General features: G+C 44.1%; 1 protein-coding gene across 1 annotated transcript; it reads left to right on the plus strand.

Annotated features, from left to right (window-relative positions):
- The first annotated feature begins 10172 nt into the window (after window positions 1–10172).
- On the plus strand, window positions 10173–10795 carry LOC131323820 (protein MAIN-LIKE 2-like). Its single transcript, XM_058355660.1, has 2 exons — window positions 10173–10598; window positions 10697–10795. The coding sequence occupies exons 1-2, from the start codon at window positions 10173–10175 to the stop codon at window positions 10793–10795; spliced, it is 525 nt and encodes a 174-aa protein (XP_058211643.1).
- The last annotated feature ends 595 nt before the right edge of the window (window positions 10796–11390 follow it).

Below are 11390 nucleotides of genomic sequence, written 5' to 3' on the forward strand. Positions count from 1 at the left end.
GTAAAACCCTAATTCCGCCTTGTAGGGTTTTTGCAATTTTTTTGTTGTCTAATCTGTACACATCATTACTAGGTCTTGGAGATTTGGTTTTCCAACATCCATAACTCATCCCCCTCCAATGCACAAACGGGGAATATTTTACTTGGAAAGCTGCTTGGGTATAGACAACACGTATAGATGGCTTCGGAACCCGTCTCAGCTCCCACAAAAGCCCAAATTTTGAAGTGAAGTTGAATACTTTGTAAACGCCATCATCGATATCCGATAAAGCTGATTTTTTTGTGGGAGTTTTAAAAAAATATTTTGAGCAACATGAACAGTTCTGATCATTTTTGTGGAACCCAAAACGGGTCCTAAAGCCATATGTACACAGGTCTGTCATGCACATACATTTATGTGGGGTTCATCTCAAACCCCACAAAAATGATTCGAGCCGCTACTTTTCTAAATATTTTTTTTAGGGTTCCTCTAAAAAATCACCTCTAATGGATATCGGTAAGGGCTTTCTCAGAAATCGTAACTGAATCATTTTGTTTTACCTTGCGATTTCTGAAATAGCCATTACCGATATCCATTCAAGCTAATTTTTTACAGAATCCCTCAAAATAAAAGTTTAAGAATGATGAGCGGTTCAGATAATCTTCGTGGAAACCAATATGAGCCCCACAAAAATCTGTGCGAGTAGCACAACTTGTATTACCTAAATGAACCTTGCTATTGGTACCGACCACCCCATACCAATGGGATATCGACAGACACGTGGGACCCACTCTAGATCCCGCATGGATGATCCCACACTAGTGATCTAAGTCGTTCAGCTCAATCTGATATGTGTAGGTGCTCAATCTGAACAAATCATCCATTATTTCATTTAGATTTTGGATTGAGCTGATTTTTCACGGGTCGACTCGGTTTTTTCCAAAAATTATTGAATGGCTAAAATCATTTGTACAGGGACCCGTGGTGGACCCCGCATGCCCGTCGATACCCTATCGGTATGTGTAACGACCCTGATTTTTGGTAAATAAAAAAAATCATTAAATATTTGAATTTTATTCTAATTACTTGAATTTGCCTTTAAAATTCCTTTTTAAATTCTAATAATCCATCATAATTAGATTTGAGACTTATAAAATTATATCTTTTCGCACCGAACAATCTAGTCATTTTCTAAAGACAAGTATGCTTATAGAAGCACTTGCATATTTTCCTAGTGTGTATAATAAAATCTTAAAGTTATGTTTCTTGGCTAGAAATCCTACTCGGCCAGTCTAGTTAATTCCTAACTAACTAGTTCAGCCAATCCAGTTACCTTTGGCTAGTTTCATCTAGTTGAACCTTACGACCCTTATGAATCCTCCTAATTTCTAGGTGAACATTTTCACCCACCCTTGAACCTTGTGAACCTTTCTACACCTTGGTTGAACCTTTTCAACCCTAGACTAGGAAATCATTGCACTTTTATGACTAGTCATTTCAAGACTTTATTACTCATCATTACTTCTTCCAAGAATATCTTCTCTCATCATTACCTCCTTACCCATTGAATAATAGTTTGTAGGGTAATTTTTATCCTTTGGGTAGTAAAAATAAGACTTCCTATTGTCTAAAAAATAGTGCTACCATGGACTTGTCTAATCAAGACCAAGTTTGTTCTTCCAAACAACCATGATTATGTACTGTTACATCAAGTAGCCCATAATTCATCATTACTTCCTTCCTCATTCGTATAAGTAACCTTGACATACATATACATATATGTGTGTATAACACCCTAAAAATTTTCTAGAAATGCTACTTGAAAGCCTTATTCATTCTTTTGCATTGACAAGTCACTTTCAAAAGCTAACTCTTTAATCATTTCACTTTCCATTGACTTGTCATGTTCCCCACTCATCATTGTGCTTTCTTAATCAAATCACTTTCCTAGAAAGTGCATTATTCTTTCTCTCCATTGAAAGGTCACTTTCAAAAAGATATTTCTTCCAAGAATATCTCTTCTCATCCTTTCCTCTTTACCCATTGAACAAGAATTCGTAGGGAAATTTTTATCCTTCGGGTAATAGAAATAACACTTGCTTGAGTACCTAGATTTGACAAGACATGTCATTAGAACCCTTCATCATGAGCTAGATTGACTTAGACTTGAAATGACAAGAGAGGGGAAGACCATGCCTTGTAATGAGTGAGATTTGACTCATCATTGAAGGAAAAGAACAAGGAAAGAGAGAGGGGGATGTTTCGGCCATAAGAGGGGGAGGGAGAGCTTCACCCTTTGCCTATAAATAGAACCTCATTCTTGCCTTCCAACTCACACCTTCAATCTTCCCACTTCTCTTTCTAGAATTCTTGAGTTTGTTCTTTGTTCTTCTTGTTCTTGAGTTCTTCTTGAAATTCTTCAAGAAACTCATTCAAGACTGCCACTAAACCACCACTCGACCACCCTTTCGATCCAAAAAGTTTAGTAGTTAGTGAGTTCTTCTTGAAATTCTTCAAGAAACTCATCCAAGACTGCCACTAAACCACCACTCGACCACCCTTTCGATCCAAAAAGTTTAGTAGTTAGTCAAGAACTAGTTTCAAGAGAAACCTTTTCTCTTTCGAAGCTACCGAAGCTTTCCGTAGGAAGTTACTCCATTCGACCGCCGACTTACTTTTCGTAGCCGCCCTACCGCCAAGAAGAATAGTAGAGTGTCCTTACTCTCTAACACTAAGTATAAGTAGATTGACCTTACTCACTATCTCTAAGTATAAAAGAAAACTTGTATACTGCTTATATCGTTTGAAATGCATAAAAGAAAATTTGCTAGCAAACTTGTTTTACTAAAACCATGAAGAGAAATATAAGCATGTTGAATGACTAGACTTTTACTACAAATAAACATATGTTGTTTTGAACTCCCTAAAAAGAAAGAAAGAACGGATTTCAAAACGTAAGAAATAATAGTTTGATTGAAAGTATTCATATTTTAATCTTAGGATGGTTATGAGCATGTATACATGTTTACTAGGATTTCTTGTTTTGATGTATGATAAAGCATAAGCGATTTTCACTCCAAAGGTGTCCGTCCATGTTATGCTTTAAGTATGTGGTAATTGCTTGAATGTGATTCTGTGAACATGAGCATGATAAAATAATATAGAGTTGGATGATTTTGCTAGTTTAGTTTCAAGATTACAATGAATAATTTATGATTACCTACGTAGAAAGTCCTGCCACCTAGGGTGTGGTTAATGAAAAGACGTGATTTAAAAAAGAGAAATGGTTTAAAAACCACAATGTGGGCGGACATGGTAGCCCATTGTGTGGTGTGTGGTGTGTGTGTGTACCAATGGGAACCCGAGGCGGCAGAACTATTGTGAGAATACTCGGGAGACAGGAACGGTGGAACCGAGGTTGGGTGTGTAGCTTGGTTATCCGCAGAAAGAAGCCAATGCAAAGTTTTGTGTGCCAATGGGAACCCGGGACGACGGAACCATTGTGAGGATACTCAGGAGACTGGAACGGCAGAACCAAGGTTGGGTGTGTTAAAAACGATTTTGGAAATGTTGATTTGGTAAATGAAAGGTGAAACGAGTGACACGATCTACGATTTGTCGCGTAGGAGAAACTCAGAAAATCATGGACACCAACGCCAGTTTAGATAGTGAATGTGGATATGTCATTATTAACTGTTTTGTCAAATATGCATGTTGTGGGCTACCACAGCCCCGTGTGAGATCGGGGCGGCCCAAAAAACATATACCGCTCCGGCTAATCAATTTGAAAAATTTTGAAAAGTCGCCACCCGGATTTGTGGTTCGCCACCCGAGAAACCGTTTTTTGATTTGAAAAAAATTGATTGATTTGAATTGAAAACCAGAGATCATTCGAGAGTTCGGAAGCCACGTTACGAGGGGGGAAGGGTTTTACGGCACCCCCCTCGCCCGACGCGACGTCGGTCTCTACTAAACGTTTGTGGGATTTTTCAAATAGATTTTGTTTCATTAAACACGTAGCAGGTATCCGCAGGTATGGCAAATAGGTGGTGTATGCAGGTGCTTGTGTACAAGGAATGATGGAATGATGATGGACACATGCATGATGGCAAAGTAGTATAAACTGCCACTGGATCAACTCTCGAGCGCTTGAGAGTACACTCGAGCGCTTGGGAGTATCGCTGACCAAATCCTGCAGAGTTAGTTAGTCACAAACAGGATGCCAAATAATGGTGTATACTGGTGTATGTGCATGGGAGAGTAATGGTGCGATGAAAGACAGCAAAACAACGGGGAAAGAAACACTCCTCACTGGCTTCACTCTCGAGCGCTCAAGAGCATTCTCGAGCGCTTTGGAGTGTCTGAATCCCCACCTGAACTTTCTGTTAGCACTGACACAACACAATATAAAGACTACAAAATGGAATACCATTACACAGACCACTGGCTCAGCAGAGGACTTGAAAAACAGAGATGGGACCTCAAGTTTTCAAGTCATGTATCCTTGCCATTACACGAACGGATCTACAATTTTAAAGGAGCAAATGTACGCATCCATGCATGCAGAAGCTCGGAAAACACAGAAGACAGGGAAAGTGAAATGAAATGGCATGCATGTACTCCTGAACGCTTGGGAATGGATTCAAGTGCTTAGGAGTGAGCCGCATACCAGCCTACTCTCAGATAGAAAATGGCACTGCTTCACCATGCAAACACCCTTATCTGAGTTTTTAACAAGGGAAAATCTTATTTTTAACTTAGGAAAACTTTATTCTTACTTGAAATTTGTAAGGAATATTTGTGTTTTAGGAAGAATGATCTTCCGTGTCTGCATGCCAAAATAAAACCATTTTGTTTAAGAGTGCATCTCCTCCCAGCCTGCTGCTTAACGGAATGCCATGCATAGTTCTGGAAACAGTCCCGAGCGCTCTGGAGTACTCTGGAGCGCTCTGGAGTATTTCCAGTAGGGGGTTTTGGGAAAACATTGTTTGTGGACTCTTTGTTCTTGCTTTTTCACTAAGGTCTACCAACCATACACCAGTATTAAAGACTGGGACCGGCTGAGAGACCCTTCTCCTCAGAGAGAAGAACAGCCTCTTGATTTGAACCAAAGATAAACAGCCTCTTGGATATCTATCATTTAGCTTGTGACAGAGATGCGAAAGTTTATGTGACGCGGCGGAATTCACGAGAGACTAGTTAGCGTACTAGTCCAAACGAGATAAACAACTCGTCACAACGAGCAAATCTTGCGCACAAGAAAAAGAGAGAGAATCTCTGTAATATTATTGATAAAAGTTTAAAAGTCTTTTTAATTGAATAGGTTACAGCCCTTTTTATAAGACCCTAACCCTAGAAATCCTACTGTAAAAGAAATAATAAATCATGCCAAAACAAGCGGCATTAAATAAAAGATATTTCCTAATTAATTAAAATAAAATCCTAATTCTTGTAAACCAAGAATCCTAATAAAGGCATAAATCAAAATCAAACTGAATACGGAAAGTTAATAATTCTAACCTAAATGAAAATATTCCTAGCTAAAATCTTATTCTAAAACAATAAAAATAAAATACAAAAACTCTCCATTTTTGTCCTACATCAGTCTCCTTTTCTTCAAAAGAACTCGCCCTCGAGTTCTCATTAGAAACTTGCCATCTACCTTTCCAAATAAATAAATATTTGGAATACTTCAACTTTTCGCTCGTCTTCCAATAAAAGTACACTCGCCAAGATAGTTTTTTTGCACACTTCAATTGATTGACAATTTTCACAATACGAGAATTGAGTGAAAACTCAAACTGCTCCAACCCAAGAAAATCAATAAATTGAACGTCATGCAGAAATTCCAATTTCTCTTTATGTTGATCCATAGCAGAATTAATTGGTACATCATGTATGAATGATGTAGCATTAAGAGATCTTGTACCAAATTCACCATTGGGACCACTCATACTTCTGTGTGGCTCACAAGGCTCAATATTAGGGAAGACATCATCATGTCGAGAAATTATAGGTCCTGATTTATGACTTTCCTCTTCCTTTGGTTCTCGTACTTGATACAATGTTGCGATATTTTCATCCTTGCTTGCAATTACCTCATTGGTTGCACCTCCATCTAAATCCAACCGATGTTCAAGCATAGGGGCACTCAAACATTCCTCTTTGCCACCAACTTCTTCATCGCCAGCTTCTTCTTCGTCACCAAGTTCAATCCGATCTCCCTCCTCTTTTGCAACTTCTTCAACATCTTTGACAATAATGGTTGTATTCTGTTGCTTTGGCCCATATTTTTCCTTCAGTAATTCCTCATAGTTCCAGGGCAAAAATCTCTCCACCAAAAGTTTTTTAATTCTCGACCATGCATGAATTCGACGCTTGCCCAATCGATCTCTTGACGATTGTAATTTTAACCACCATTGTAGCGCCGGGCCCGTAAGCTTCAATAATAAAAACCTCCACCTTTGTTCAAAAGGAGTTTTCGTATACTTAAAAAAATCATCAATGTCCAATATCCAATCCAAACGATCTTCAAAAAATTCAAGACCACTAAATTTTGGCAACTTATTGTAATACCTGAAATTTGTTTGTCGCTTTATCGACTGATAATCATCATGGACCTCGAATAACTCGCCTTCAAATTCATTCCTACTATCGTAGTGATAATAAGAATATCCTCCGGAGACGTTTTGGTGAATAGGTTGGTTGCGGGCAAATCCCTCAACGCGGTTCCTATTCTGGTTAAGAGGTTGGCGATGGGCAAATCCCAACGCGCGATCCTTCTCAACCCTTTCTGGCCTTTGGCGAATTTGTAGAGTCAACCCATGCAGTAAATCACGGATCTCTGCAAACTGAGTGCGAGTATCTTGACGGATTTCGGCTAACTGAGTGCTTCGATCCTGCATTTGTGTTCGGGTATCCTCCATCATCTTCCTTAGGTCAGCACGCCCACGACCAACGTCAATGGGTGTGTCTTCAACTTTGTTTGGTGACATCGAACCAGGCAAAGCCTTGCTCTGATACCACTTGACGCAGCGGAATTCACGAGAGACTAGTTAGCGTACTAGTCCAAACGAGATAAACAACTCGTCGCAACGAGCAAATCTTGCGCACAAGAAAAAGAGAGAGAATCTCTGTAATATTATTGATAAAAGTTTAAAAGTCTTTTTAATTGAATAGGTTACAGCCCTTTTTATAAGACCCTAACCCTAGAAATCCTACTGTAAAAGAAATAATAAATCATGCCAAAACAAGCGGCATTAAATAAAAGATATTTCCTAATTAATTAAAATAAAATCCTAATTCTTGTAAACCAAGAATCCTAATAAAGGCATAAATCAAAATCAAACTGAATACGGAAAGTTAATAATTCTAACCTAAATGAAAATATTCCTAGCTAAAATCTTATTCTAAAACAATAAAAATAAAATACAAAAACTCTCCATTTTTGTCCTACATCAGAAATGTTTCTACCTTTGCTTGATACTTTGCTCCTTGGATGGTTGTGAAAGGTGAATGTGGAGATCAGAAACCAAAAGTACTCTGAGTCTCTTGCCCTTTTCTTTGATGATTTTGAAGAACACCCTTGAGATTGGGAAGGAAGTTTTTGTTTTTGAAAATGTTTTCCTTTTGGATAGGAAAGAGATGAGAGAGCGAGTTTTTTTTAGAGAGAGAGAGAGCCCCCTTTTCAGCTGCAAGACATGGTATATATATAGGGGATATAACCCATGGTCTTGAAAAATCAAGTGATTTTTGAAATAAAACCTTTTTTTTTAAAGAAAGAAATCTTCAGCTGATCTCTTCTCTGACTGAGGTTGAGTGTTGACTCACCTCAGTCGGAGCAATGATGGCTTGCATGGATAGTGGGAATCTTCTTCACCCATTGGGCACTGGGAGAGGTCTCGAGCGCTTGGGAGTAGTCTCGAGCGCTGGGGACATCATTCTCGAGCGCTTGGGAGTGAGCCATGCCAGTGGTTTTTGAAAAACAGTTTTTAGCGCTTGGGACTGCTTCTGAGCGCTTGGGATTGATTTTGGCCATTTCTTTCAAGGAGCAACGTCTCAATTGGTACAAGGCTTGTTCTGACCCATATTCATCATCGGGGAGCCTCAGGGCCACAAATTAAGGAAATTTGACAAGTCCAAATTGGGGTGTCTACAGTTGCCCCTCTTTGGACGGTGCTCGGCATCATGTTTGGATGCGAGTGTCGCCCAAAGATCGAGACAACCCAATTCGAGCCAAATCAAATCCTCAATTTACGAATCAAATGCAGATAAAAAGCATATAAGCACTCAATGCATGAGGTCGTGTCTCCTCAGACTGCCTACGTACCCCGTTTGTAGGGATCAAACCAGCGTAGTTCTTTGGGGCAAATGCAAACACGTGTGAAGCATGCATTGGAAAGAGATCGACGAATGCCTCGACAATGATAGAGACAAGAACTGGGGCCCATCCGTTACTCTGTTCGGTGGACAAAATGATGAAAGAAGTATCACGCGCTGGGTAAAACTTCTTGCGAGTACATCGACAATTGTGGAATTTAGAAAACTTTTATCGACCTCCAAGCAGAACTTTTTGGGCAAATGAGGATGATCCAGAATAGATCACGAAACGAAATCTGCTATCGATTACTCTGTCTCGACTCGGATTTAAACAGGACTGAGATTGATTTTGTAAAAATTCTTGAAGGACAATGATCATTAATCAAGGTGCTATGCATGAGCTTACGAAGAGTAACAAAAAGAGTCAAGCACTGGGGACCCACTCCCGAGCGCTTGGGAATGGTCTCGAGCGCTCGGGACCGTCGCTGGGGACCACCGGCCCTTCATCTTCTTCTTTGATTTGGGGGTTAAAACTCTGGTTCTCGAGCGCTCGAGAACCAGACCGACGGCCGCTCTTACCTTCTCGACTGCTCTCACTCTCTCAACTCTCTCACTCTTTCAGCTCTCTCACTCTCGATCCTTTCCCTCACAGTTCTCACTCACGACCCTCTCTCTCTCTCGATCCTGCAATGGCGAGGGGGAATGAAGACATGGTGGTTGGCGGCAGCGAAGGGGCGGAGCCCGTCGGTCAGGAGATCGGGGTTGGTGCCACAGTGGTGGCAACCGAGGGGGAAGGTGGCGGTACAGGGGTGGAGCCCAGCGGCGGGGATGCCACAGTCGGTGCCCCGGTGGTGGCGGCCGCTGGTGACCAGGGAGTGGCAGCAGCAAGGGGCTCTGGTAGCGGGGACGGGGGTTCGGGCAGGCCTCTCACCCCTACCGTGGAGGAGTTGCTTGTGGCTGCCGAGCGGGCGAGTGACGAGGGACCAGCTGACCTTGGGGGCGAGGAGGTTATCATTGGGCAGTTCAGCGAGACGCCGGTGCTGAGGACGGCGACGGCGTTGGAGCCGAGGAGTGGGGATAGCGGGATTGGGTCCTCACGCCCTGTTCCCTTCGTGGACGGGGACTTCTTAGAGGGCGTGGAGCCTCGGGGTGTCTTGGACGCGCTCGGTCTCGACTCCGTGGTCACCGCGGTGCTGAGGGATGCTAGCACGCCTGAGGATCGGGCTTCGGCGTCGCTTTTGGGGGCTCTGCTGAGCGGAGCGGGCTCGGATGCCCAGGAGGCGGTTGTACCGGAGGCGGAGGAGTTGGGAGGGGATAGGGTGGATGCCGAAGCGGCTGCTGAGGTGCGGGTTACCGCGGTAGATGAGGCGAAAGCCTACCTGGAGTAGCGGCGAGCCTACCTGGCGAGAGAGCAGCCCGAGTTCACTCCGGCTACTTATGCTCCTCGACTGCACTTCTTTGAGCCTGTGGAGATGACGGCTTACATCCCCGGCCGTGCCGACTATCCTGAGGAGATGCTCCTCCGGGATCGAGCTTCACACATCTCCGCTGGGTGGACTACGGTGAGCTTCTGATCACTATCTTTTCTCGAATTTCGCAATTTACTTCGAATTTTATTTCCTGCTTGAGATCTAATGCTATTTCTTGCTTTGTTGAAAAAGCGCACGACGGACGTGTACGGCCACGGGGGCTCAGCCAGCTCCCTGGCGCACTTCAGGGCCTTGCCTGAGAGGGTACGAGCACTGGTGGAGGCAGCAGGGTTCGGGCCTTTCGTACAGCTGCTGACAGTGGTGAGGGTAGACCGGGCTGTGCTTACAGGGCTGGCGAAGAGGTGGTGGGACACCACCAACACCTTCCACTTCCAGTTCGGGGAGATGACGGTGACGCCCCTCGACTTCGAGGCGATCACAGGGCTCAGGGTTGGCGGAGACCCGATCCCCTACGACTCGAGCCTGGTGCTGGACGACGCGGCTCTGAGGTGGTTCCTTGGACGAGTGCCACGCCACAGCGGAGGGATGGCAGCTTACGGGCAGTTCGTGGAGTACTGGAACCACGAGCCCGCGACTGACGAGGAGGCGGCCCAGATGGCCCGGGCGTACCTGCTATACTTGTTCGGGGCTTCTCTGTTCCCGAACAGGCGTAGTCGGGTGCACCTGTGCTACCTAGTGGGTTTGGTGGACCTGGGACAGGCGGGGCGCTTCGACTGGGGAGGTGATGCTCTGTGCACGCTCTACTGTCTCCTTGGAGCTGCTTCTCGCGGGGTCGGAGACACAGTTGGAGGGTATTGGCGAGTGTTCGAGGTATGATTTTGAATTATTGCTTTTGAATTGCTTTCGACTACTTTTTGACTTGAATTATGCATTTGAGATTGATTCAACCTGAATTATGAAATTTGCAGCTTTGGGCTTACGAGGTTCTTGGGATGTTCCCGCCCGAAAATACTTGTACGGACCCGAACCTTTTTCCACGCGGCTTAGCCTGGGGTAAGGCGTACTGAAGGGAGAAGGAGCGACGAGGGGAGCTGATGACTTTTCGGCGCTGGCTGGATAACCTGACAGGGGTTGTGGTACGATCGACATCTCTTGCTTTTCTTCTATCAAACTTTTCATAGAGTAGACTTATGAATGGATCCCAAAATTTGAATTGCAGGTTCACTGGGACCGGTGGGCGGGGATGGGGGCTGACTTCCTCCCGAGGAGCCGGGAGGTGACACGGAGCAGGGTCCTGCTGGAGTGCCCTCTGGGCTGGCAGTGGTACCTGGGGGATCGAGTGACTCAACAGTCACTCGGTCTTCCAGCGTTCGTGGTTCCCGGGCTGCTTCCCCCACGCGTGCAGAGGACTGAGTCCTATACTCGCGCTGAGCTTGAGCTGTTCACCATGCCGAACATGGATCTAGAGAGGCACCTGCGACGCTCTTTGGACTATGCTGCTTATGCAGACCGGTACTTGGCGAGGAGCCTGGGGGTGGAGGAGGAGTTCGAGAGACGAGTAGCTGGAGTGGGGGCTTAGAGAGACGAGAGCAGAGCGCCGAGCCGCGGTGGTCGCTCTGCAGGGGGTCGAGGACGAGGTGCTAGAGCCTCCGTTGGTGGGCG

Source organism: Rhododendron vialii, chromosome 4a, assembly GCF_030253575.1.
Source record: "Rhododendron vialii isolate Sample 1 chromosome 4a, ASM3025357v1".
NCBI lineage: Eukaryota > Viridiplantae > Streptophyta > Magnoliopsida > Ericales > Ericaceae > Rhododendron > Rhododendron vialii.

Coding starts and splice junctions, on each gene's coding strand:
- LOC131323820 (XM_058355660.1), top strand. CDS start 10,173: ATGACGGTGACGCCCCTCGACTTCGAGGCGATCACAGGGCTCAGGGTT. Junction 10,599..10,696: donor GGTATTGGCGAGTGTTCGAG/GTATGATTTTGA, acceptor TGAAATTTGCAG/CTTTGGGCTTACGAGGTTCT.